This window comes from Salvelinus namaycush, chromosome 17 (assembly GCF_016432855.1).
Source record: "Salvelinus namaycush isolate Seneca chromosome 17, SaNama_1.0, whole genome shotgun sequence".
NCBI lineage: Eukaryota > Metazoa > Chordata > Actinopteri > Salmoniformes > Salmonidae > Salvelinus > Salvelinus namaycush.
In genome coordinates, this window is record NC_052323.1 from 9,018,131 (window position 1) to 9,045,911 (window position 27,781).

At 41.3% G+C, this 27,781-nt stretch overlaps 3 protein-coding genes across 4 annotated transcripts in view; 2 read left to right on the forward strand and 1 right to left on the reverse strand.

The window, feature by feature from the left end:
- The first annotated feature begins 798 nt into the window (after window positions 1–798).
- Window positions 799–12,836, forward strand: LOC120062265 (fibroblast growth factor 2-like). The gene is made up of 3 exons (XM_039012097.1): window positions 799–1,466; window positions 4,339–4,442; window positions 10,141–12,836. Exons 1-3 carry the CDS (start codon window positions 1,289–1,291, stop codon window positions 10,324–10,326), a joined length of 468 nt encoding a protein of 155 aa, XP_038868025.1. The 5' UTR covers window positions 799–1,288; the 3' UTR covers window positions 10,327–12,836.
- Window positions 9,909–26,028, reverse strand: LOC120062264 (nucleoside diphosphate-linked moiety X motif 6-like). 2 transcript variants are annotated; one of them, XM_039012096.1, is made up of 5 exons: window positions 25,475–26,028; window positions 24,848–25,051; window positions 14,850–14,905; window positions 12,314–12,368; window positions 9,909–11,813 (listed from the first exon to the last, which is right to left on the reverse strand). In XM_039012096.1, exons 1-5 carry the CDS (start codon window positions 25,740–25,742, stop codon window positions 11,425–11,427), a joined length of 972 nt encoding a protein of 323 aa, XP_038868024.1. In that variant the 5' UTR covers window positions 25,743–26,028; the 3' UTR covers window positions 9,909–11,424. The 2 variants fall into 2 exon arrangements, with proteins under 2 accessions (XP_038868024.1, XP_038868023.1); XM_039012095.1 differs by having other exon boundaries at window positions 24,839–25,051.
- A 55-nt stretch (window positions 26,029–26,083) lies between these two features.
- spata5 (spermatogenesis associated 5) overlaps window positions 26,084–27,781 on the forward strand; it is a 127,544-nt gene continuing 125,846 nt past the window's right edge. Inside the window, exons 1-2 of the mRNA XM_039012098.1 lie at window positions 26,084–26,321; window positions 27,611–27,735. Coding sequence (XP_038868026.1) covers window positions 26,153–26,321; window positions 27,611–27,735 — 294 coding nt within the window. The 5' untranslated portion in view covers window positions 26,084–26,152. The remainder of the gene's footprint in view (window positions 26,322–27,610; window positions 27,736–27,781) is intronic.

Below are 27,781 nucleotides of genomic sequence, written 5' to 3' on the forward strand. Positions count from 1 at the left end.
CAATTTTTTTTATTTTTTATGTCTGCTCACAACCCAACTTATGTTTGAGGAGTGTCTGGAGGAATCCAAGGCCTAATACTTCGTCAAGGCAAACAGAGTTAGACAGTGTACCTGGAATTAGATGAAAGCATTTGTATTTGAAGTACTGTCTGAAAATGATGTCCATGGCACACAAAGCCCACACAAGACCTACTGTTTTAACTCAGTATGATTCTAAAATTATCATCAGTCCGTGTGAGGATAGTCAAGTGAACAGGAAGTATTATTTTGTGCTGAGTCATTGTTGTCTGGCTGTGGTTACATTTTTCATTGATATTCATGCATCCAAATACGGTGGTATTATCAACCATAATCTGAGTTTTAGATGTGTGAAGCTCTGTTCTTTCTAGTCTGTGTCCAGTGGTTACTTTGAAAACAGACATTCATGGCTTTGAATCAGGTTAAAATTGATTAGACAAAATATCTAAATGGCATACTTTATAGAAACAGCTTTTATGCAATTCACGACTTAACGCAGAGTTTCTGTTTGAAGGGGCCATTCAAATAGTCAATTTCCTTTCGTTAAATTAGACAAGCCATTGTAATTTACTGTTGCACTTTCTGCTGCATTTTTGTTGTTGTTCTTCAATAGCATAGCACAGAATCACTGATTCTGCTCAAAAGTTCTTCCAAGCTGTGGTGCTAAGCTGAAGCCTCTACTGGTCTCAGGTTGCACCAGCCCAGGGTCTTTTATGACGCAGGTCTGTCAGTAAGCCCAGTCTTTTCTCTGCTAGTGCTGTGTAGGGTTGGCTGGTTCAGTTAGAACGTCAAAGTGGGCTTGTGCAAGTGTCAGTGTGTCTGTACTCGCATTGGAGGGCGCATGTTATCTGAGGCCCACAGGGGAAGCCTCCAGATTTCAGCCAGCTGCCCTGCTATAAACATTTCAGAGTGGAGGAAGAAGACTATGGAGGGGGGAACACGCAAATCTCCATTCAAACTACCTTCGAATATCAACTCTTAGGCTTTCTTAAAGGAACGAGAAGAGGCCAGAGAGGGGTGGACCTTGCCGTGGAGGATAACAAGCACCTTTCCAAGTGTTGTTCGCGCTTCATTTCCTCTCGGCTTGGGAGTAGAGGGCATGCTGCACCAGAGGGGGGGGGTTCTCAAACAAACTATCTGACCCTGGTGGTTAACTAAAATCAGGCTCTGTGAGGCTTGCTGGAGGAGGGAGGGAACAGCAGTTAGCGTGAGGCCACCGTAGGGCTGCTGCACTGCTAACACACAGCAGCAGCAGGGAAAAAGGGAAGAGATGGCCACAGGAGAAATCACCACTCTACCTGCCACACCTGACGATGGAGGCAGTGGCGGCTTCCCTCCAGGAAACTTTAAGGAGCCCAAGAGGCTGTACTGTAAAAACGGGGGCTACTTCTTGAGGATAAACTCTAATGGAAGCGTGGACGGGATCCGAGAGAAGAACGACCCCCACAGTAAGTGGTTCCAGTCCATTGCACGGCAGACAAAGCTTCTTTATGCTTTATAAGGGCGACAGGGAAGTAACCGGGAAATCATGGAGGACTAAAGTGAATTTAACTGCATGCGTTTATGGCTTCTCCAACATTCAAATCAAATAAGTTTGTCTAGTTCTTGTACATTAGCCTTTGCAAGTGCATTCATGAATGTGGTAAGTGTATATTTTGATCTCATTCAAGTCACCTGGGTGTGTAACACTGCCATACATTAAAAAGGCACTGCTATTACGTCACTTGTAATTCAAATGTCCAGAAATAAAATATGACATAGCTTTCGTGTGAAATGTGTATTAATACATAGACCAACTCTTGAGTTCACATAAGTAAAGGCCATTGATAGTAATTGAGGATCTAGGTTTGTGTTTTTATCACTTCAGTATAATATATATTGGAGTGTCATTGATTAGCTTTATAACATGCAACAAGTAATATGTAAGGTTTGCCCTTGACACATTTAAACCACCTCATCACTCACGATCTAGTTGTTTTTTTCTTCAATGTATGTATCTCAGATTGCATCAGTAATTGGTAGGAGGAGAAGGGGCCCATGTCGAAGAGGGGGTTTTCATCACAGGAAGCACTGCTCAGTAGATCCTTGGGTGATAAGGGATGGGACTTGGAACAGGTGCACTCAAACAGCTGTCCAAAATCACAAGCAATTAACTACTAAGAGTGGAGACGAGAGACAGACATTAGTCATTTCAATTACTGCCCAAAAATTGGCATCATGTGCTTTACCACTTATCTTTAATCAATAAGGCATATATTCTATAAGTGTATGTAATAACAAATACACTAAACTGGAAGAGAAGCTCATTTTCTGTTATGACCATTCATTCAAATAGAACACTGTTGACGTGCCCATTTGCATTCTCCGTATGATTTAAAGCAAGGGATGATGAAATTAACCATGGCTGAAAGAGAAAGTTTCACTTAGAGATGTGATCACGAGACCTATTGCACAGATGTTCAGTAAACTTTCATGCTCCCTTGCACGTAACAACTACTAATTATGTATTCATTCAGAGAGGAATGGATCTTCATGACATTAGTCATTACACAAACCCTAAGTGCATACAGATGCCTCTGATATATATATATATATACATATATATATATATATATATATATATATATATATATATATATACACACACACGTTTACAATGTACTGTCTTGCCATTTTGCCTTATGAGGCCTGTTTGATAGGAACTCATTTAGTTTTTTGAACTATGCGAAAAAATATGTTATTGAAATATGCTCCGTTGGCACAGCACATGTAGGCTTATCTGACTACAAAAAGTATTATAATCTGGGTGCTTCTACTCAACCAAATACTTGACTTACAATAAACCACTACTGCAATATAAAAATATTGTTACATCGTAATTTCATTTTCATATTTTGAGTATCTTGCTTATTTGATGCTTTATAAAAATATTTTCTCAATATATTTTTGGACCTCTGATATAATATTTGTCTGCTATATCCGTCTCTTTTCAACACCATTAATAACATACACTGACTGTACCAAACATTAAGAACATCTTACTAATATTGAGTTGCACCCCCCCCTTTTGCCCCCAGAACAGCCTCAATTTGTCAGGGCATGGACTCTACAAGGTGTCAAACGTTCCACAGGGATGCTGGCCTATGTTAACTCCAACGCTTCCCACAATTGTGTCAAGGTGGCTGGATGTCCTTTGGGAGATGGAGTATTCTTAATACACACGGGAAACCCAGTTCTTGGCACAAACCGCTGCGCCTGGCACGTACTACCATCGCCGTTCAAAGGCACTGAAATATTTTGTCTTGCCTATTCACCCTCTGAATGGCACACATACACAATCTATGTCTCAAGGCTTAAAAATACTTATTTAACCTGTCTCCTCTCCTTCATCTACACTGATTGAAGTGGATTGAACAAGTGGCATCAATAATGGATCATAGTTATCACCTGGTCAGTCTGTCATGGAAATAGCAGGCGTTCTTAATGTTTTCTACACTCAGTGTATAAGATCTATTCTATACTGAACAAAAATGTAAACACAACATGTAAAGTGTTGGTCCCATGTTTCATGAACTGAAATAAAAGATCGCAGAAATGTTCCATATGCACAAAAAGCTTATTTCTCCTAAATTTTGTGCACAAACTTATTTATATCCCTGTTAGTAAGAATTTATAATTTTCCAAGATAATCCATCCACCTGACAGGTGTGGCATATCAAGAAGCTGATTAAACAGCATGATCATTATACAGGTGCACCTTCTACTGGGGACAATGAAGGCCACTCGACACAATGCCACAGACGTTTTCAAGATTTGAGGGAGCGTGCAATTGGCATGCTGACTGCAGGAACGTCCACCAGAGCTGTTGCCAGTGAATTGAATGTTCATTTCTCTACCATAAGCCGCCTCCAACGTCGTTTTAGAGAATTTGGCAGTATGTCCAACCGGCCTCATAACCGCAGACCACGTGTGACTACGCCAGCCCAGGACCTCCACATCCGGCTTCTTCATCTACGGGATCGTCTGAAACAAGCCACCCGGACAGCTGATGAAACTGAGGAGTATTTCTGTCTGTAATAAAGCTCTTTTGTGGGGAAAAACTCATTCTGATTGGCAGGTCCTGGCTACCATGGCTGCGCCCCTGCCCAGTTGTGAAATCCATAGATTAAGGCCTAATGAATTTATTTCAATTGACTGATTTCCTTATATGAGCTGTATCTCAGTAAAATCGTTGAAATTGTTGCATGCTGCGTTTATATTTTTGTTCAGTATAGAATCAATGGAGTTTACTGTGACACTAAAACATTTTCCCCTCCTCAGTCAAGCTTCAACTCCAGGCGACCTCAGTGGGGGAGGTAGTGATCAAGGGGGTCTCAGCCAACCGTTATCTGGCCATGAATGGAGATGGAAGACTGTTTGGAACGGTGAGTGAGCCTCACCTTCCTTTAAGCAGCACCGTTCACAAGGAAACTCCATTCCATTTGCTTTGATATTGTCATGGTCAACAACTCATGCTTTATTATAACAGGGACAGTATCATGCCTAAGATAAAGTGTTTTAATTAAGTTATGCTGAAAGCAAATATTATGTTGTCATACTGTTACAGGTTTTGGTTTTTCCATTTATGTTATGAGGTTTGACTTTTAGCACATTAGCACGTAGGACGCATCGATTGGTGTCACCTCACTAGTCAGCACGTGTTACACCTGTGCTGGCTTGTCCATCTTGTTAGAGGGAAGGTGTTTCACCTATGCTGTCCCAGGTGCTATTTAACAGTGGCTGGCCCAGTGCTCCAGTTGTCTTGAGAGATGTGTAGGGTTAACACCTTTAGTTTGCGCTTCTGATTTGATTTCTAGACAAACAATCCTTTACCTGATCTTTCCTGTTTTTGTTTTGCTCTACTTTTTGGTTTGCTTCCTGTCTTTAAGCTTGGTGTGGGCTTTAATGTTAGCCTGTTCTTGGGCAAATTTAGTGGACACTCACAATTGGTCTTTTAGGTCCCAGTTGTTGTTGCTAGTCAACTTTCAGTGGACACCCCCATGAGTGTCTTTTGTTTTAGTTTTTGTCAGTGACTCTTTGTTCGTTTCTCTTTCTGTTTGAGCAACAATTTTTGGTTTTCTTACTGGGGAACGTAACAAAATAGGGGTTAGTCCGGAATTTGAACCCAGGACCTCTCGCACCCGAAGCGAGAATTATAGTCCTAGACACCCTGTGTCTGTGGGACGGCTGAGTAATTTAGAGATTCTGTCTTTTTGGCACACTTGTCTCCGGCGAAAAAGCAGGGCAACAATGTTGCCTTTTTAGAATACCAGGGTTTATTCTCAATGTGCCAATTCAGTAGTGGTGGAAAAAGTACCCAATTGTCATACTTGAGTAAAAGTAAAGATACCTTAATAGAAAAGTCACCTAGTAAAATACTACTTGAGTAAAAGTCAAAAAGTATTTGGTTTAAAATATACTTAAGTATCAAAAGTAAATGTAATTTCAAAAATATAGTTAAGTATGAAATAATACATTATTTCAAGTTTCTTATATTAAGCAAACCAGACAGCACCATTTTCCCCCCCAAAATTAATTTACGGATAGCCAGGGGCACACTCCAACACTTGTTGGAGTGTGTTTAGTGAGTCCGCCAGATCAGTGGCAGTAGGGATGACCAGGGATGTTCTGTTGATAAGTGTGTGAATTGGACCATTTTCCTGTCCTGCTAAGCATTCAAAATATAACAAGTACTTTTAGGTGTCAGGGAAAATGTATGGAGTAAAAAGTACAATATTTTCTCTAGGAATGTAGTGAAGTAAATGTAGATGCCTATCGAGTGAATCCTGAAAAGAGAAAGAAACTCCGCAGTGAGGTACAGTATATTCTTGAGCACGGCATTGCACAATATGGTAACAGTCCGTGGAGTTTGCCCTGTATATTAGTACCTAAGGCGGATGGGTCCCTTCGGTTTTGTTCTGATTTTCGGAAACTCCACGCCGTTACAAAGTCGGACTCGTACCCTTTGCTCAGGGTCGACGTGTGGACCGTGTTGGCGCTGCTAAGTACGTTAGCAAGTTGGATCGGCTGAAGGAATATTGGCAGGCCCCAGCACCCTCAGGATATTGAGTCTGTTCAGGCGTTTCGCAGCTGCCAACCTGACAGTTATCCTGTCAAAGAGCAAAATTGCCTGAGCAACAGTTAAATATCTCGGGAAGGTGGTGGGGCAAGGGAAAGTCCGACCGGTCCTGGTAAAAGTGGAGACCATCAATAACTTCCCAGTGCCAGCTTCTTGCCAGGAACTGTGCTGATTCTTGGGAATGCCTGGCTACGACCAGGCTTTTTGCAAGAACTTTGCCAAGGTTGTTGCGCCACTTACAAATTTGACCAGTCCGAAAGTCGTTTTCTGTTGTAGCCCCGACTGTTAGGAGGCTTTTGAGAAGACAAAGACCCTTTTGGTCTCTGTTCCGGTGCTATCTGCTTGCTCCGGATTTCCAGCTTCTGTTTTGTCTGTACACTGATGTAGGTGCAGGGTCTGTGCTCCGAGAGAAAGACAATAACAATGTTGAGCAGCCTGCGGGGTACTTTTCAAAGAAATTGGCCTCATATCAAAAACACTACTAATGAGAAGGACTTACGAGAAGGAGACGCTCGCTTTGGTACAGGCTCTTCAGCACTTTGAGGTTTATGTATCGGTCTCTGCACCTCTGGTGTATACCAATTATAACCCTTTCGTTTTCCTGAAAATATTATCTATCTTTGTGTAGAATAACATTAATCGACCAATCAATACAAAAACACAGAAATTGAAACAAACAATTCTGAAAATCAACCTGCAATAGAGCATGCTGGGAAATATGATAATGATGGGCATGGTTTTGAGTGTTTTACTCTATCACACTCAACTCTGCTTACTAAGACCAAGACTGGAGTAGAAAATAGTACAAATAAAGAAAACCCCTTGAATGAGTAGGTGTTTTTAAACTTTTGACTGGTAGTGTACGTAAATAAGGTTTTTCTGTTTTTAATAAATTTGGAAAACAAAAAAAAAGTTTTTGCTTTGTCATTATGGGGTATTGTGTGTAGATTGAGGATCTTTTTAGAATAAGGCTGTAATGTAACAAAATGTGGAAAAAGTGAATGGGGTCTGAGTACTTTCCGAATGCACTGTATATACAAAAGTATGTGGACACCCCTTCAAATTAGTGGATTTGGCTATTTTAGCCATACCTGTTGCTGACAAGTGTTTAAAATGGAGCACACCGCCATGTAATCTCCATAGACACACATTGGCAGTAGAATGTCCTTACTGAAGAGCTCAGTGACTTTCAAAGTGGCACTGTCATAGGATGCCACCTTTCCAACAAGTCAGTTTGTCAAATTTCTGCCTTGGTCAACTGTAAGTGCTGTTATTGGAAACGTCTAGGAGCAACAACGGCTCAGCCACGAAGTGGTAGGCCACACAAGCTCACAGAATGGGACCACTGAGTGCTGAACCGCGTCCTCGGTTGCAACACACTACCGAGTTCCAAACTGCCTCTGGAAGCAACGTCAACACAACAACTGTTCGTCGGGAGCTTTAGGAAATTAGTTTCCATGGCCGTGCAGCCGCTCACAAGCCTAAGATCACCATGCTGAAGTGGTGTAAAGCTCGCCACCATTGAACTCTGGAGCAGTGGAAACACGTCTCTGGAGTGATGAATCATGCTTCACCATCTGGCAGTCCGACAGACTAATCTGGGTTTTGTGAATGCCAGGAGAACGCTACCTGCCCGAACACATAGTCCCAATTGTAAAGTTTGGTGGAGGAGAAATAATGATCTGGGTCTGTTTTTCATGGTTCAGGCTAGGCCCCTTAGTTCCATTGAAGATAAATCTTAACACTATATTATTGACACAATGACATTCCAGACGATTCTGTGCTTCCAACTTTTCCCCAACAGTTTGGGGAAGGCCCTTTCCTGTTTCAGCATGACAATGCCCCGTGCACAAAGCGATGTCCATACAGAAATGGTTTGTCGGGATCGGTGTGGAAGAACTTGACTTGCCTGCACAGAGCCCTGACCTCAACCCCATCAAACACATTTGGGATGAATTGGAACGCCGACTGTGAGCCAGGCCTAATCTCCCAACATCAGTGCCCGACATCACTAATGCTCTTGTGGCTGAATGGAAGCAAGTCTCAGCAGCAATGTTTCAACATTGAGTGGAAAGCCTTCCCAGAAGAGTGGAGGCTGTTATAGCAGCAAAGACCAACTCCATATTAATGCCCATTATTTTGGAATGAGATGTTCGAGCAGGTGTCCACATACTTTTGGTCATGTAGTGTACATGCACAAATATTCCAATAATATAGGTACAGTTTCAAACATTCTCACACCTACCGTTTTAAACTTATCAGATTAGCTAAACTGCTGATGTTAAAATGTAAACACTAATACTCAGGTACTATTTAAAAGGGGGGGGGGGGGGACTCTTACAGAGAACCCTCTTTTTCCAAAAAGTGTTCTTCAGATAAAAATGCTTTTGTTAGAAAAACGTTTGGAACCCTTTTTTTCTCCAAGTGTGTGTTAGCAGTGAATGTAGGTACTTCTGGACTACTGTAGAAGTGTGAGCAGCGATGACTGACTTATGTGGTTTCGTGGTTCAGAGGGCTCCTCCACAGTGTATTTAAACCCCAGGAAGTGTTTCCTGTCACTTCCTAATGAGTAACCAGGCTAGCCGCTGGGCACTCACTGGTAGACACATTACAGGCACTGCACCGTCACTGATGTGGTCAATCACTCAGAAGCTGCTCGCAGGGTGAGGGAAAGCTCCAGTTTAGTTGTAGCCTGCTGGAAGTAGGTTGTTATGTGTTTGGGGATTGTATTATTCGTCCTTACTTAGTCCCGCTCACCAGTCTTATGTACAGGGTCACAAGCTGCTGTACAAGCATTGTTCTTTTCACCTCAAATCTCTTTCCCCTAATAATATATCTATTCCCGAGCAAAGTTTCCATGATATCACTGTCATATGTCAATGTTTGGATAGACTATATTCATACAATATATTTAGAAAATATTAGGTCATGGGGATTGATTTGAGTTAAATATAAATTAATACAGTTACTGTATCCCTAACCTCTGAATTGAACTTCCTATTGGGTTCTCCCATGCCTGTTGTAAGTGCCAGGAAATGCTTCCATGTCAGGTTAGTTAAGGCCATAACAGTTCTCCTTTATAGGTAGCCATGGTTGAATGGAAAACAGGCCCCCTCTTGTTGGATAGGACATGGGCAGAGAATTCAGCTGGCAACATAGATTTGAGACCGATGTGATTGATGTCATCAGGTCTTCCACATTGTGGAAACAGTGTGAGTTTTCCCATTCATACTCATGTAATGAAAAAACGTACATACAGGAAATCTATTATTGAACACGGAATACGGATTTGTCCACTTGAAATTAAGTTACTTCAAAAAGAAATTCACACCTCTTTGGCTTGGCAGAATTTCTGTTGAACTACTGAAGAATATCTTCATTAGTGTGTGACATTAAACAGCAGTTGACTGCTCTGGAGTCTCCACTGAAACAATGGGGGGTATTGAGGTCTGAGGTGTTTTACAGAGTGAATCAACATCAATAAAATGTCAACATTACAAGCTTTTTCTCTTTCTCCACAGAGCATGTAAAAAGGAACTATATTAAATGCTGTCAACATTAAATGGCTTATTTTCATTAAATGTCATAAGGACCGAGACAGAGCTTTGATTAAACATTTTGTTAACATTACAACTGTTAGTATTTCCACGTCCCCCCCTGGTAGCTAGGACCTAGGCTAAGTTATGTACATGACATGAGTTATTGTTTAATATTATGAATAAACATCATTGCCCAAAGCTTGGCACTGGTGAACATTTCCTATTGAACATGGTTTTTAATCCAGGAGTAGATTTATTAATCTGGGTCTGGGAAACCGGACCATTGTGTTTCATTGCATAAGACAAACACAAACAGTGTTTCATTGACATTCATCATTGGTTCAGTATACAATATGAAACTGGATCAAGCGTATCCAAGAATAACACAACTGGACCAACAAGTGTATTAAATGAACCTCTAGATATTAAATTCATGTTTTTCCTTCGTTCTCTCTCTCTCTTCAGAGACGGACAACAGATGAATGCTACTTCATGGAGAGGTTGGAGAGTAACAACTACAACACCTACCGCTCTCGGAAGTACCCTGACATGTATGTGGCGTTGAAAAGGACTGGCCAGTACAAGTCAGGATCCAAAACTGGACCGGGCCAAAAAGCCATTCTCTTTCTCCCCATGTCAGCCAGACGCTGAGCTGAGCTCACCTTGTCTTACTCATCTTAAAACTCAGCGAGATATGAAAAAGACAGAGCTCACTCATCCTCAGTGACATCATCCCTGTAGTTGGGTTCTTCAACGGCAGGCATTTCAATCAATGGTGAAGGTGCATAAAGTTGGTGGCCCCCATGTATTTTTACATTATTTTTTGCTGGCCCTCCGTGTACTTACAAACACCTAATATGCTAAATTCGCCGTATTGTACAGTGCTCTCCATTTACTATTTTTTTTATATTGGCATTAGTACAGTATACATGATACCAATTCTAGCTCCAAGAAGGCGGCAATTTGAAAAAACTAAAAAGTAGATTGTGCTGATTTATTGGTGCGTTGAACCATGTCACGCACCGTAGTTTAAAAACTCTGGATAGTGCTCAAACAATGTCATATCTGAATTCCTCCATCTTTATGCACCTTCGCCATTCAGCTATATAAATGTGAGTTTAACTAAGGCTGCTTCAAATATTGTATTGTACTTTGATAATTTGCTTATTTTTCCTCTTAACAATTTTGAAATACATCATTTTAGACAAAAGTGAAATGCCACTTAGTAGTTCTGGGCTTTAAAAAGTAAAGTTTTACTGCACGGCAGTAAAGGTCAGCTTTTATGCCCAGAACTTTACTTGATAAAACCTTCAAATAGAACATTGGGTTGGCAAAGCTAAATCGAGCACACCATTACACTAAACTCATTGCAAGACAAACAGTAGACCTAGTACATATTTTACCTCTCTATCTTAAAATATAAATGAGTTGTTTGATTTTAGAACTTAGTGGCCCTGAGGTTCTTCCCAAACAGAGTTGCCAATTTCTTCAAATTGTGTATTTTTATTAGATTTTTTACAGACGAGGAACATCTTGTGATTTGTGCAAAATGTCCTTTACAGTGGTCATCATCGGTACCATTTGCTACACCCTCCTTCCCTAGTAACAGTTTATAAAAACATATTCCAGTCTGCCATAAATATACACTTCCTAGTATTATGGTAGAACACCATCCACACACTAATATGACAAGCACTGACGTGCTAGTGCAATTAGCATCGTTGTGCTAAGTAAGGCCGGACCCTGTCCTCAGGCCTTGTGTTTTAGCACCTGCGGCAGCTCCCTGTGGTACAGCTGGTAGAACCTCCCTGAGTAGACAGCTGGCAGCTCCTCCATAGCCAGATCAATCTTGTCAAAGCCCTGGTTTAGGCCGTGAAGCAGGAGGCTGGCTAGGCGGCTAGTGATGGGTGTTGTGGCGTGTGTCTTGGCCAGCTCGGTTAGCTCCAGCCACTCGCAGCGCAGGCACTCCTGGGTGCAGAAGTTGATGTCATGAGTGAGAGGGCTGAGGCGGCAGATGATGTACATGTCGGACATACCAAAAGCACCCGGGTGGTTGTGCTGCTGCCGGATGCTCAGAAGGGACTTGAACTCAGAGCGGACTCCAGTCTCCTCAAAGACCTCTCGGACCGCAGTGGTGCCTTGAAGAGAATGAAGGAAAGGGGAAAAAAAGATGAGGATACATGGATTTTATGTTTGTACTGTTCTTTAAAAAATCTTTGTCAAGAAAACTCCAGTACTGTATATCTATCTGACTGTATGATAATGCTCACAGAATAACTGACCTTTCATTATCAACATTTTTTGTACGATACGCATGCAAGTACAAAAATGGAACATTAAGTCATGAAAATGAAATGGTTAAAAAAATCTATTTTATGTATTTTAGTCACATACGCTGCTTCAGAGGGTGGGTCTATGTATCAAAGCTGCTTCAAAAAGTTAAACAAGTTGAACTTGTAACTAGTAAAAGTTTTATTTGAAGTCGTTGTTTTAAGTAAAATTGTTTAGATACTGTTATACTTGAGTGTAGCTCACATGAAGGTCTGAGATGGCTGTTTCTCTGTGTATGGTATACCTTAATGTATTGTGTACAGTCAGTTACTATACAGGATTATGAAGTTGTGGTTGCATCACTCACCAACGTTTTCTCCTGGATCGGAGAGCCCTCCAGGGAACTTCCATGCATTTACTGTCTGAAATAAAGTCACAACAATACATTTTGTATTAGGACTCAAATTTGGGCTGCATTCAAGTATTTTATTTGTGAAAGTGTCCTTCAGCATTAATAAGTATTTTACAACTGTATGTGCATAGGGCCAAATCCAAACTTAAATCCACACTTTCGTAAAATGTGTGCATTGATGTTATAAGTTAGGCACTCAGATCTTCCCTATGAGTTTAATATTCATTTTGATGTGATTGTATGCTATTCTTGAAAAAAATAGAAGCAATTAAGTTTGGTGTTTTCACCACTCTTTAAATATATTTAAAGACAGATCGCTGCTGGTTAAATTATGTAGTTATTGAATACATTTATTGTAGTTTTTGATACATTTTTTATTCAAAATATACTTTTGCTATTGAAAAACAATTGTTTTATTTTTGGAGCTACTTGTTTTACAACAATGTAGGAAAATGTAAGAATAAACTTATCATTTAACAATATACACCATGTTTTGTGTGGTTTACCTAATTGTGCTCTGGCAATGTGGCTGTGATTCTATATATGGGTAATCTGATACAGTCTAGGTATTGAATTCATGTGGAGAGCGTGGCTATGAGCAGATAAGTAAAAAAAGAATAACAACAAATGGACCGATTAGCAAATAAGAACCATGACTAACTTGCACTCGTAATTCTTAATCGTAAACAACCAATGACTCCTATTGTTCTAAAAACATACATCAACCCATTACACATTACTTCATCAGATTTCAACACGGCAAATTGTATCTTGTTTCAGCCACAAGTCACCTAGCTACAATGCAATTACCCAGCATCCCTTTCATTTGCTGTCTTGGTGCAGGAGTCAGTGATAATGAACCAGAGGGGTTCACTTTCAGGAAACACAACCCCAGAGCGGCTCTGGATGGGCTTAGCCTGCCAAACTTTGCTGATGGCCAAAGGCCAGACAGAGTGCATGAGGCCCTCTTCCAGTAAATGACGAGGAGGAGAGAGGAGATTAAAAAAACACTCCTCTCACTTCCCAAACACTAACTGCTCGCTGCTGTTTCCTAAAATAACTAACACGCAAGCACCACTCTTGATATCTATTGTAGTGATTGGGAACACAGATAAATATTCAACCAAAGAGTTGCCATTGAGTGAGGTTTTGATTCTTCCACACTGCAAATTGCTTTAGAAATACAGGGGAATTCTTTGCGTCCACACTTTATTGTAATGTATGAAATGTTGTGTGGCGTACTCGGCATGGGTTAAGAATGTTTGCTTGAGGTTGCGTAATGTTGTGAGGAGCTATGCTAAGTGAGATGGTGCCGCAGCAGAAGTCAAGGTAAAGTCTGAGAGGAGAATAACTCTCCCCATGGAGAGGGACAGACAGAGGGGCAGCAGACGCCAGGAAAACCGCCTAAATAAAGACATAACGAGACCAATTCATAGCAGTGGGAAGGAAGGAAACAACTACTGCCATTCACCCCTCTGTGTCGATTGGGGATTATGAGACTTAGATGAAGCACATTGAGGTCCAGAGGTTGGACTGTGACTGAAAAGTTGTATTTTTCCATAATATATCTTACAATGGTTTAGCTTTGCTTCCCTAGATAGACACCATTTAGATCACTAGAATACAAGTCGATTTTTCTTCTGCAATGGTGAACTAAAAAACTAAAACTTTTTTTGTTGCCTTATATGGACATTTTAAAAGCAACTGAAGGCAATAAATAATTTATCTGGTAGAAAACGGATTATCTAGAGTCCAAATTTAGAACAAAGTGTAAATAGGATATTTTTGGTCATAAAGTCAGTCTCGTCAGTCTTTGCGAGATAACTAGGAAAAAAATGGGATACCGTAACAGTTTTCCTTGGGTTGGGTTTATTTCATCCTGCCCAAAGTAATAATCAATTCGGAGCGCAGCTGCACACGACCCAATTATAATGCCCACGGTCAATTTGGTTTGACATTCAATATCCCTATGGGGGCTAGTTAGGGACCATCAAGTAAATTACACAATGTACATGGGAAAATATTTCTAAATGTCAATAGCTCTAAATTTCAATGATTTAAAAACCTCAAACACACTATAAATTGTAGAAATTCACATACAGATATTAAAAGCACTTAATGAGACAACTAAAAGGTGTGCAACATGAAAATATTGTCCCATTTACAAAGTGTAATTTATTGATGGTCCCTAACTAGTCCCGTAGATAGGCTATCCAAAGTCAAACCAACAAAAGACCTGGTTAGACTGTTTCAAGTTATCTAGAAGGGTGAGTGACTAACTGTGTACTGTTTTGGCTGAGAGAATGTACAAACGCTTGCCACATGTGAACATACACACAAGAGACACCCACATTAAACCACACACCCAAGACAACTCGTTTGGCTTCAGTCATGGCCGCTGCATTTCATCATGAGAAAGCTAAGTAAAAACGAGGCCAATCAGGAAGTTCAGTCCCCCTTTATGATAAAATACAGAGAAGCAGTACAATACCTTGTTTTTGTCTTGAACAACGAGAACCTTTCCATTTGACTCATCAACGACTGCACCTTTATAGACAAAATTAAATAAGTTACTAGCCAGGTACACTACAGTAAATACCAACATAACAGCATGATAATGAAAGTGTTATTAAGCAAATTATTCAATCATTGCTGGTGTGTAAGCCAAAGAACTTTGAAGACAGCTTCCAGAAAACTGACTAGAAACCAGTTGGCATTGAGTTGAGCGGTAATTATTGGGTTTGAGAGAACATGAAAGGTTTCATTAAACTGACCCATGTGGAGTGAGCAGTGAGTGGCCTGAGGCTGGACTTTAGCTATGCTGCCAGAGAGAGGGGCCACCACCACAACTCAAAAAACAATCGGAGACTTGAGAGAAATGTTGACTGTATTCTGAGGCTACATTTTTAGAAATTTAGACAACAAGAAACCTGCAATAATCATGAAATGATTGCTCTTGCTGTGAATGTGTTATGCTGTACCAACTCTCGCTCTAATTTGGCAAGGAGGACAATCCATTCCCCTATAGTGAGGTAGTACACCGATAATTCTGGACCATCATAAACCACCTTGGCTTGTGATTACAGACTAAAAGGTCTCAATTGTAAAATGGATTTTCCTGATTAAATAAAAGGTGAGATACAGTTTGTGTGACCAAGTTTTCCAAACATCTACTCTGAATTAAGATTAAAAGATGTCTGCAGAAAGAATGGGGTATCAGCTATGACATGAAACCTTGAGTTAGATTTTTTTTAAATTGTGGTTAATGAATTACAGTAAGTGAAGTGAATTAACACCCAGTAACAGAATGACATCATGGGTCTCTGATCTGTACTATACAGAAATGCATAATTATAAATGTCATTATCTTCATGGTGATTTATCCTAAATAATCTCAGCAAAAAAACAAACGTCCTCTCACTTTCAACTGCGTTCATTTTCAGCAAACTTAACATGTGTAAATATTTGTATGAACGTAACAAGATTCAACAACAGTAACATAAACTGAACATGTTCCACAGACATGTGACTAACAGAAATGGAATAATGTGTCCCTGAACAAAGGGGAGGTCAAAATCAAAAGTAACAGTCAGTATCTGCTGTGGCCACCAGCTGCATTAAGTACTGCAGTGCATCTCCTCCTCATGGACTGCACCAGATTTGCCAGTTCTTGCTGTGAGATGTTACCCCACTCTTCCACCAAGGCACCTGCAAGTTCCCGGACATTTCTGGGGGGAATGCCCCTAGCCCTCACCCTCCGTTCCAACAGGTCTCAGACGTGCTCAATGGGATTGATATCTGGGCTCTTCGCTGGCCATGGCAGGACACTGACATTCCTGTCTTGCATGAAATCATGCACAGAACAAGGAGTATGGCTGGTGGCATTGTCATGCTGGAGGGTCATGTCAGGATGAACCTGCAGGAAGGGTACCACATGAGGGAGGAGGATGTCTTCCCTGTAACACACAGCGTTGAGATTGCCTGCAATGACAACAAGCTCAGTCCGATGATGCTGTGACACACCACCCCAGACCATGACGGATCCTCCACCTCCAAATCGATCCCGCTCCAGAGTACAGGCCTCGGTGTAACGCTCATTCCATCGACGATAAACTCAAATCCGACCATCGTCCCTGGTGAGACAAAACCGCGACTCATCAGTGAAGAGCACTTTTTGCCAGTCCTGTCTGGTCCAGCGACGGTGGGTTTGTGCCCATAGGCGATGTTGTTGCCGGTGAAGTCTGGTGAGGACCTGCCTTACAACAGGCCTACAAGGCCTCAGTCCAGCCTCTCTCAGCCTATTACTGACAGTCTGAGCACTGATGGAGGGATTGTGCGTTCGTGGTGTAACTTGGGCAGTTGTTGCCATCCTGTACCTGTCCCGCAGGTGTGATGTTCGGATGTACCGATCCTGTGCAGGTGTTGTTACATTGTGGTCTGCCACTGCGAGGACAATCAGCTGTCCGTCCTGTCTCCCTATAGCGCTGTCTTAGGCGTCTCACAGTACGGACATGGCAATTTATTGCCCTGGCCACATCTGCAGTCCTCATGCCTCCTTGCAGCATGCCTAAGGCACATTCACGCAGATGAGCAGGGACCCTGGGCATCTTGCTTTTGGTGTTTTTCAGAGTCAGTAGAAAGGCCTCTTTAGTGTCCTAAGTTTTCATAACTGTGACCTTAATTGCCTACCGTCTGTAAGCTGTTAGTGTCTTAACGACCGTTCCACAGGTGCATGTTCATTAATTGTTTATGGTTCATTGAACAAGCATGGGAAACGGTGTTTAAACCCTTTACAATGAAGATCTGTGAAGTTGTTTGGATTTTTACGAATTATCTTTGAAAGACAGGGTCCTGAAAAAGGGACGTTTCTTTTTTTGCCGAGTTTAGGTACAGGTAGAAAAATGTATTATTCTACACCCCGGTTATTATTTTAATGAGCTCCACCCCCAAACAAGATCAAATCTGTGCCATTCACAGACTTACATGTTTCACAAGTTTGGACATCAAATTAAATCAAATTTTATTAGTCACATGCGCCGAATACAACAGGTAGACCTTACAGTGAAATGCTTACTTACGAGCCCCTAACCAACAATGCAGTTTAAAAAAATAAAGATAAGAATAAGAAATAAAAGTAACAAGTAATTAAAGAGCAGCAGTAAAATAACAATAGCTAGACTATATACAAGGGGGTACTGGTACAGAGTCAATGTGTGGGGGCACCGGTTAGTTGAGGTAATATGTACATGTAGATAGAGTTTTACAAGTGACTATGCATAGATGATAACAACAGAGAGTAGCAGCAGTGTAAAAGAGGGGCGGGCAAGGCAAATATAGAGGTCCTGGAGGGCAGGAAGCTTGGCCCCAGTGATGTACTGGGCCATTCGCACTACCCTCTGTAGTGCCTTGCGGTCGGAGGCCGAGCAGTTGCCACACCAGGCAGTGATGCAACCAGTTAGGATGCTCTCGATGGTGCAGCTGTAGTAGAGTAGAGTTCAAAGTAGAGTAGAGTTCAATACAGTACACTACAGTAAGTTATACTGTACTGACCTATATTTTACTTTTCTGTATTGTACTGTGCTGTCCAAACTTATGAAATAGACGTCTAAGATTGGTTCAGATTTGGACTGACCAAATTGCAATGGTCTGTGAGGGGACTGGTTACAGTAAATGGAAAGAGGGGACTCGTGGGTAGGTGTCAGTAATAGCCGGGAGAGGTGACATAAACTGGAGAGAGCGGGGTAGGGGTTTCCAGACTGTTTTCACACTCTTGCTTTGACCACTAGACGACAGAAAGAAAACCGTTATGAGCTGAGCATAACAGTATGCCAGTGGAAGGGAAGACAGTAACAACAGTGGACCAAACTGTGATTTGTGACTACTATGATTTCCCATTGTAGCCAATTCAGTTGCAGTCATTTTGTCACAGATTTTTTGGTAACTCTGATGCCAATTATTTTATAAAGACTTCCTCATATGCACTCTCCTGTTCTATTGGTTTTAAACTTTAATGAATTGCCTAGCAGCCAAAGGCATTATCCTAGTCATATTAGCAACCCGTGATAGTTGTTGCATCTTTAGATCTCCCCCTTTCTACATTTCTAACCGATATTTCCATCTCTGTCCATGAATCTGCTCGCATGTGCAGTGTGCATTTTAGAACGGTGTTTCCTGCAAATTGTATTTTTGAACACTTGCGCATAGGCCTGCGCCGTATCCCTGGGGACTTTCATTCCTGTCCTGCAGCTCAGTTCAGAAGGACAACTGTATATTTGATGTGTCTGGGTGGTTTAATACATTATCCACAGCATAATTATTAACTTGGACATGCTTAAAGAGATGTTCAATGACTGATTTGTTATTGTTACCCATCTACCATGTTAACCTTCAAAGTTCCCTGGTCTTTGAATCTGTGCTTGATTTTCAATACTTGACTGAAGGACCTTACAGATGGAAAGGGGACAGAAGAAGGGTGTCATTCCAAAATCATGCCTACCCCTATTATTTCACACATAGTGCGTCCATGATTTGTTAAGCCACATTCTATTCCTGAACTAATTTAGGCTTGCCTAAACAAAGGGTCTGAATACTTATGCAATGACTATATTTTAGTTATGTATTTTTTAAAGATAAATAAAAAATGAATATCCTAAAATGTATTCCACTTTGACATTAGGAGTATTTTGTTTAGATTGTTGACCGAAATGACAATTAAATCCATTTTAATCCCACTTTGTAACAACATTTTATGAAATCCAAGGGGTCTGAATGCTTTTGCAAGGCACTGTATGTGGGTTTTTGGTAAGAGAATGACACTAGGCAATAATTCTTAAATGTACAGAAGGCAAATAATTTCAGCAAAAAACAAAATATAAAATGTTGATATTAGTTGGCAGGGGTCTTTACCTTGATGTATTTCTAATACCTTTTAAGACTGTTGCTGCTAGATGTCGTCTAAGACCCCCTTTCCATCTCTTTGACCAGCAATCAAAGCCTTTGCTTGTATGTATGCCTCACTTTCTCAAAAATATAGCTATCAATTTGACACCAAATTTGATGTGCTCCTACGAACTTCACAGTGCCTTTTACAAGGAATTAACAAGTATAGTCTATAGTGAAACAGAAAGGGTGACTCAGCAATAGTTGTGGAATGTTTGCCATCCCATTCGGCCTAGTGGGAGCAGTCTTTTTTTGACAACTAAATAACTTTTTTTCCAACAGGTTGTGACTAAGACGGCCAACTATTTGCTTCTGTTGACAGCTCCGGGGGGAAGGAAATGGGCCCTTATTTTTCCGTCTGGCGTCTCACCAGGACACCATCTAGTCCTTGAATGAATTTCCCAGATGTGTGGCGAGGGATGGGTTGTCTAATCCTCAACTTGGCCTTCCGTGTGGAAATTGATGTCATCCCCAGCCAACCACATCACAAGAGATTTCCCGGGTACCAGACTGAAAAGTCATCATTAGGTTAGCCTGTGGAGGGGAAAAGTTTCCTCCAAATGCAGACTGGGTCCGTCCGTAAGCTCGGGAATGAGGCAGCAAACCAAGTAATCAACAGAGGGGAATTGTGGGTCATGTAAAATTATTGGCTGCTGCAGTTGACAGCTTGGATACTGATATACTCTATGGGTGAGACTGTTCTTCCGTAGGGTAGGTTGGTGTGGAGTCACTGCACATGCGGGGTGTGTGTGCTACGCCTACGATGAACAAGTGGTCTGACATACAGTTCCGACCAATTATATGGGCACCCTTGTACCTTTATTGAATAATTCCCCATTTCTTCTAAAAAAAAAAAAAAAAACTTTTGGTCACTGCTGTGTTATTGGATTTTTAACACCGAAGAACCAATTTTATTTTGGTAAACTTAAGTTCACAATTTTAATTGATAAAATAAAGACAAATGGCACGGACAAAATTATAGTTACCCCAGAGCAAGCACTTGGTTACACAGCCTTTGGCCAAGATAGCTGCAGACAAATGCTTCTTGTAGCCATCAATGAGCTTGCTGCACCTTTCTACTGGAAGTTTGGCCCACTTTTCATCAGCAAACTGCTTTAATTCTTCAATGTTTGTCGGGTGCCCTCCAACTGCTGTTCTCAGCTCTCTCCATAGGTTATGGATGTGATTCAGATCTGTAATCTTGGCTGGTCACTCCAGAACAGTCCAGTATTTCTTCTTGAATCTTTCCTGGGTGGTTTTTGATGTGGGTTTGAGGTCGTTGTCCTGCTGGATGACCCACAGCCTTCAATGGAAACAGTTTTTGGACACTGGGTTGAACATTGGACTCCAAAACACCTGATAATCTGCTGATATCATGATGCCTTGCACATATACACAGGCAGTTAGGAAAGCTAAGGCTAGCTTTTTCAAACAGAAATTTGCATCCTGTAGCACAAACTCAAAAAAGTTCTGGGACACTGTAAAGTCCATGGAGAATAAGAGCACCTTCTCCCAGCTGCCCACTGCACTGAGCCTAGGAAACAATGTCACCACCGATAAATCCACTATAATTGAGAATTTACATTTACATTTAAGTCATTTAGCAGACACTCTTATCCAGAGCGACTTACAAGTACATACATTTTTTTTTTTGTAATTTCAATTAGCATTTTTCTACGGCTGCCCATGCTTTCCACCTGGCTATCCCTACCCCGGTCAACTGCCCTGCACCCCCCACAGCAACTCGCCCAAGCCTCCCCATTTCTCCTTCACCAAAATCCAGATAGCTGATGATCCGAAAGAGCTGCAAAATCTGGACCCCTACAAATCAGCCGGGCTAGACAATCTGAACCCTCTCTTTCTAAAATGATCTGCCGAAATTGTTGCAACCCCTATTACTAGCCTGTTCAACCTCTCTTTCGTATCGTCTGAGATTCCCATAGATTGGAAGGTTGCCGCGGTCATCCCCCTCTTCAAAGGGGGGGGGGGACACTCTAGACCCAAACTGCTACAGACCTATATCTATCCTACCCTGCCTTTCTAAGGTCTTCGAAAGCCAAGTTAACAAACAGATTACCGACCATTTAGAATCCCAGAGTACCTTCTCCGCTATGCAATCTGGTATCAGAGCTGGTTATGGGTGCACCTCAGCCATGCTCAAGGTCCTAAACGATATCATAACCGCCATCGATAAGAGACAATACTGTGCAGCGGTATTCATCGACCTGGCCAAGGCTTTCGACTCTGTCAATCACCACATTCTTATCGGCAGACTCAACAGCCTTGGTTTCTCAAATGACTGCCTCGCCTGGTTCACCAACTACTTCTCTGATAGAGTCCAGTGTGTCAAATCGGAGGGCCTGTTGTTCGGACCTCTGGCAGTCTCTATGGGGGTGCCACAGGGTTCAATTCTCGGGCCGACTTTCTTCTCTGTATTTATTTTTTATATTTTTTTATTTCACCTTTATTTAACCAGGTAGGCAAGTTGAGAACAAGTTCTCATTTACAACTGCGACCTGGCCAAGATAAAGCAAAGCAGTTCGACACATAACAACACAGAGTTACACATGGAGTAAAACAAACATACAGTCAATAATACAGTAGAAAAATAAGTCTATATACAATGTGAGCAAATGAGGTGAGATAAGGGAGGTAAAGGCAATAAATAGGCCATGGTGGTGAAGTAAATACAATATAGCAATTAAAACACTGGAATGGTAGATTTGACAGTAGATGATGAGTGTGCAAAGTAGAAATACTGGGGTGCAAAGTAGAAAAATAAATAAATAAATACATTAGGGGAAGAGGTAGTTGTTTGGGCTATTTATAGATGGGCTATGTACAGGTGCAGTGATCTGTGAGCTGCTCTGACAGCTGGTGCTTAAAGCTAGTGAGGAGATAAGTGTTTCCAGTTTCAGAGATTTTTGTAGTTCGTTCCAGTCATTGGCAGCAGAGAACTGGAAGGAAAGGCGGCCAAAAGAGAAATTGGCTTTGGGGGTGACAAGTGAGATATACCTGCTGGAACGCGTGCTACGGGTGGGTGCAGCTAAGGTGACCAGCGAGCAGAGATAAGGCGGGACTTTACCTAGCAGGCCAACGTGAGCGTACAGGTCGCAGTGGTGGGTAGTATATGGGGCTTTGGTGACAAAATGGATGGCACTGTGATAGACTGCATCCAATTTGTTGAGTAGGGTGTTGGAGGCTATTTTGTAAATGACATCGCCAAAGTCGAGGATCGGTAAGATGGTCAGTTTTACGAGCGTATGTTTGGCAGCATGAGTGAAGAATGCTTTGTTGCGAAATAGGAAGCCAATTCTAGATTTAACTTTGGATTGGAGATGTTTTATGTGAGTCTGGAAGAAGAGTTTACAGTCTAACCAGACACCTAGGTATTTGTAGTTGTCCACATATTCTAAGTCAGAGTCCAGAGTAGTGATGCTGGACGGGCATGCAGGTGCAGGCAGCGATCGGTTGAAGAGCATGTCTCGGTTCAACCCAGTGTCCAAAAACAGTCTTGGTTTTCCAGCAGGACAAAGACAGAAAACCTACATAACATTCCTGGGTGCTTTTTTCAAGAACAAGACTGTTCTGGAGTGGCCAGAGAAGAGTCCCGATCTGAATCACATCCATATGGCGAGAGCTGAATTTTTTTAATTGAACCTTTATTTAACGAGGCAAGTCAGTTAAGAACAAATTCTTATTTAGAATGACAGCCTACCGGGGAACTGCCTTGTTCAGGGGCAGAACGACAGATTTTTTAACTTGTCAGCTCTGGGATTCGATCCAGCAACCTTTCGGTTACTGGTCCAACGCTCTAACCACTAGGCTACCTGCTGCCCCACAGCAGATGGTGGGGAGCACCCCTCAAACATTGAAAATTTAGAGCAGTTTGGTGCTGAAGAGTGGGCCAAATTGCCAGTAGAAAGGTATATGATTTCATGTAGCCCCATGAAATTAGTCTCAATAACTCAATGCATGCACACACTCCTATTGAATATGCATTGACCTGTATTGTGGATAGGCCTAGGCTACATCTTGATTTACCCAGTTTATAAAAGAGATTTACCATTCAAGTAAATTACCATTATTTTGTTATGTAGTTAGATTGTTTTTACCAAAGTCAAATTGATTGTATGACTGTATAATTGATTCACTAATGCATACATGGCTGTCTCAGAACATTTTTGAGGTAAAACAATTAAAATGCAAGGATATTAAACTCAAAAGATTCCCAACGATTGAAAAGAGCAGTAGCACTGCATCAAGTGCCATTGTGACTTTGGCTAATATGCCTTTCTTTCGCCGTGGTATCGTTTTAGTATAGAGTATCGTGATGGTATCGCGTATTGTGATAGTAAACCTGTATTCGGTGTTAAAGTCAAAATTCTGGTATCATGAGAACACTAACACACAATAGGCGGATCTTCTCACGGTTCAATTGCTGTTTAAGTGAGGTAACGAAGGAACCATCAAAGTACTTAAGTAAAAATACTTGAAAGTACTAAAGTTGTTTTTAGGGGTTATTTGTACTTTACTATTTATATTTTATACAACTTTTACTTCACTACATCCCTAAAGAAAATAATGTACTTTTTACTCCATACATTTTCCCTGACACCCAAAAGTATTCATTACATTTTGAATGCTTAGCAGGACAGGAAAATGGTCTAATTCATACACTTAACAAGAGAACATCCCTGGTCATCCCTACTGCCTCTGATCTGGCGGACTCACTAAAACACATGGTTCGTTTGTAAATTATATCTGAGTGTTGGAGCGTGCCCCTGGCTATCCGTAAATTAAACAAAACAAGAAAATTGTGCAGTCGGGTTTGCTTAATAAGGAATTTGAAATGATTTATACGTGTACTTTTGATCAAGTATATTTTTAGCAATTACATTTACTTTTGATACTTAAGTATATTTAAAACCAAATACTTTTAGACTTTTACTCAGGTAGTATTTTACTGGGTGACTTTCATTTGAGTCATTTTCTATTAAGGTATCTTTACTTGTACTCAAATAAGACAATTAGTTACTTTTTCCACCACTGGGAACTATGTGCGTTGTGTTGGTACAAATACTCTTCATCAAGTACAAAAACTCTTCAATTTGTGGAAGAAATAAATGGTGGGGTATTCAAAGTCACTGTTGGAAACATGCCATCAGACCATGTGCACCAGGTTTTGGCCATCCTCTTTCCACAGACATGTTCTGACATGCTTGCGTCCACTTTTGGGGAGGAATAAAGTCAACAGCATGCCACCTGGTGGTTGACTGGTGGTGATTTAAAAAAATCTGCCATCAAAATGTTCTCTATCACAGACATTGTTTGCAACTCAAACACAAACTAGATTTGTAGTGCATCCAGTGACAAGTGAAAATAACTGATGGTTTGCCTTACCTGTATTTTTACACAAGTAAGGCATGAGAGTGTGTGCAGAAGGCTTCAAGAAACCTGAAGCACACCGTACCTAGAGGTCTGAACCTAACACCTGATCCTGAGCAGTATGAATCTGTGATATAGGTCAGGACAGTAGACCTGGGGTACCTGCCACTCCAATCTGATGAGTAGCAAACCCAGGCAGCCTGCTCTGCCCATCTCCCAGCCACAGAGCCAGAATGGCTTGGTCCTGTTTGGCGTGATGGTAGGTGAAGCCATGAGCAGAAGCTGCCGCGGCACAGCGGCTCAAAGAGATGGGCACATGAAGCCAGACTGCCACCCGGCCCTCTGTCCTCCACTGAGCCAAAGAGTCTGAAAAACAAACAAAACATCAGTCGGAGGGTGTCAATGAGCATGTCTGACTAGATTCATCATTCAATGTCCGTGTAGATTTATCAAAGTCTAATATTAATTAGAATTAATCTGATTCAGAATTATTTGTATTAGTTTTTAACAAGTGCCACTGAGTCATTGATTGTTTCCCCTACTGCTGGTACTGTGCATCATGACTTATTAACCAGGATGTGTGCCCTCTTTGGCCCTCAAACTAGCTGGGCTATAAGGCAATATGCATTGTTTCATGCATTTTCAAGGTTCTTGCATGTCATGCATGTTTGCTTCTTTTCTGTCCAAGTCAAGAAGGTGCCTGCATGCAATGTCTAACGTTACACATTCAGTGTCTACACCAATGACCTATCTATCTATCTATCTATCTATCTATCTATCTATACTAACCTCGCAGTAGATTACTAAATACTCCTTCGCTGATATCCGACGGGAAATCACTGTCACCGATGTTCACTGTCACTCCGCCGAATCTGTCCACTTTCCCAGTCAAAACATGGGCATTTGTCCCATGCTCATTCTGTAGTTGTAACACGCTTGCTGAGCATGTGAATGCTCGAACATCCCTCATTGACCCTGTATGTGCGTATGCGAGGCGCGTTTGATTTGAAAGCGCGTTTCTTACAAGAGGTAATAGTTTGCGAGTAAGCGTTGCCATGTTACCAAAGCCTTTAAATATATTTAAATGAAAACGCGTCCGTGAAATATGAATTTACTCGCCGGTTACATAAAAGTCAACACTGAAGTTGCATAAACACCGTAATACACTAGTACTTCGAATTTATTTGGACATATTTGCTACATGCTGTGTTTTTGTAAGTAGCTAACAACTAAAAGCATACCATACATAGCTATATAATATATATTTCAATACATCGTTCGTTTTTTCGCAAAATTGTAAACAGAGTGGCTAAGCAGCATTTACTACGTCATTTAGCTATACGCTTTACGGTAAAAGAGGAGGAACTGAACTTTCACCAGGAAGTGTATATTAGCGGATTCACCCATGCTTGTGATGAAAGTTATGTTATACATGTAGCTATGGTATTGCAAAATTGAATTAGAGAAATGTCTTCAAAGAAAAACAAAAGCAAAGTTAGGAGAGTCATTGAAGGTGACAACTCAAGCGGACTGAGAGATGGCTCCAGTGACTCAACTAGCTTGGAAAGTTCGGGGCACGAGGGGGGAGGCATCAAGAATCTCAACTCATTCACTGTCATTGAATTCATTGAGAAAGGTAGCTAGCTACTGTATCTTGTTAGCTGGTTTTGCTGCACTTATGATACTATCATGATAACATGTCTGAATACAATGTAAATGTCATTTACCATAAAGATTTCATGAATTATACACACCATTGAACAAGAGCTCTAGCACTGCGTATGCACTTACCTGATGGTTGCATGGTGTAGCTCAGGGCTCGCTAACCCTATTCCTGGAGAGCTAACGTCCTGTAGGTTTTCTCTCCAACCCAAATCTAGCGCCCCATATTCTAATAATTAGCTGGTTTATAAACTGAATCAGGTTAGTTACAACTGGGATTTAAACGAAAGCCCACAGGAGGGTAGTGCTCCAGGAACAAGGTTAGAGGGCCCTGGTGTAGCTTGATACACAGACCCATCTTGGTTAAGTTGCATATGGGTACACATAGCCCAATAATGAACTAAAGGAGCCTAACGTTACTCCTAATAGTCCAAGGACCATACCTGTTCTGTTTGAAGGCGAATTGGCTCTGAAAGCCAAATACTCAATCTAAACTAGAATCATTTCTTAAGTTTGGTATATTCTAGAAACATAAATCCCTCTACTTTCATATCAGGTCAAAATAATTTAACAAATGGAAAATACACGCTTACTGTAAACCACAGGAGGTTGGTGGCACCTTAATTGGGGAGGATGGGCTTGTGGTAATGGCTGGAACAGAATTAGGGGAATGATATCAAATACATCACACACACAGTTGCCATGTGTTTGATGCCATTCAATTTGCTCCGTTCCGGCCATTATTATGAGCCGTCCTCCCCTCAGCAGACTCCTGTACAGGACACTGTTTTAACCGGTTTAAACACAGTTGTAGCCAACAATATTCTTCAGTGACATCAAGTTTGTGGTGACCGTTTTCCATTTACACACGTGTTAGGAAACACAGAGAGCTATATAATTAGCACAGGTAGTCAACATTGTTTTCTGTAAACACGCGCTGTAACTTGGAGATATGGCCGTGTGGGAACACAAACCGTGTAAAGGTGTGCATCAATTTAATCTTTTGTTTAAAAAAAATAAGGATTTCTCGCTCATATGAAAGATAAGGTCCTTATGTTTCCTAAACCGTACCACAGGTGATGCGTGTTAATGTTCAGACTGAGCGTCGGGGCGCTTAACAGAACTCCCCTGTACAAAAGACGTCTTCGTCCAATGACTTATGTGTAATGTGGTGGAACTAAGAGTCATGATCACACAGCTTTTGCCATGCGTGTTACCCTCTATTGTCTTACATGTCACCCCCATGTCAACGTTTGTATACAGCGGATGATAAGCTTTCCAAAAGATGCAGAGCATTCCTTGTCCAGCTGAGCATAAATGCAATGAAGTCTGGTAACATTTGCATTGGAAGACCAGTCCTATTGTCGAGCAATACTGGGCAACAAGAGGTATGTCAACAATGTGTTCATCAACGTAATAGAATATTGTATATGT

Excerpts from the sequence above, each read along its gene's own strand:
- LOC120062264 (XM_039012095.1), bottom strand. The coding sequence starts at position 25,742 with ATGGCAACGCTTACTCGCAAACTATTACCTCTTGTAAGAAACGCGCTT. Across the intron at positions 12,369-14,849 it reads TTGTTCAAGACAAAAACAAG|ACAGTAAATGCATGGAAGTT; the intron begins GTATTGTACTGC and ends ACTTTATTTCAG. Across the intron at positions 11,814-12,313 it reads CGATCCAGGAGAAAACGTTG|GCACCACTGCGGTCCGAGAG; the intron begins GTGAGTGATGCA and ends ATTCTCTTCAAG.
- LOC120062265 (XM_039012097.1), top strand. The coding sequence starts at position 1,289 with ATGGCCACAGGAGAAATCACCACTCTACCTGCCACACCTGACGATGGA. Across the intron at positions 1,467-4,338 it reads AGAGAAGAACGACCCCCACA|TCAAGCTTCAACTCCAGGCG; the intron begins GTAAGTGGTTCC and ends TCCCCTCCTCAG. Across the intron at positions 4,443-10,140 it reads ATGGAAGACTGTTTGGAACG|AGACGGACAACAGATGAATG; the intron begins GTGAGTGAGCCT and ends CTCTCTCTTCAG.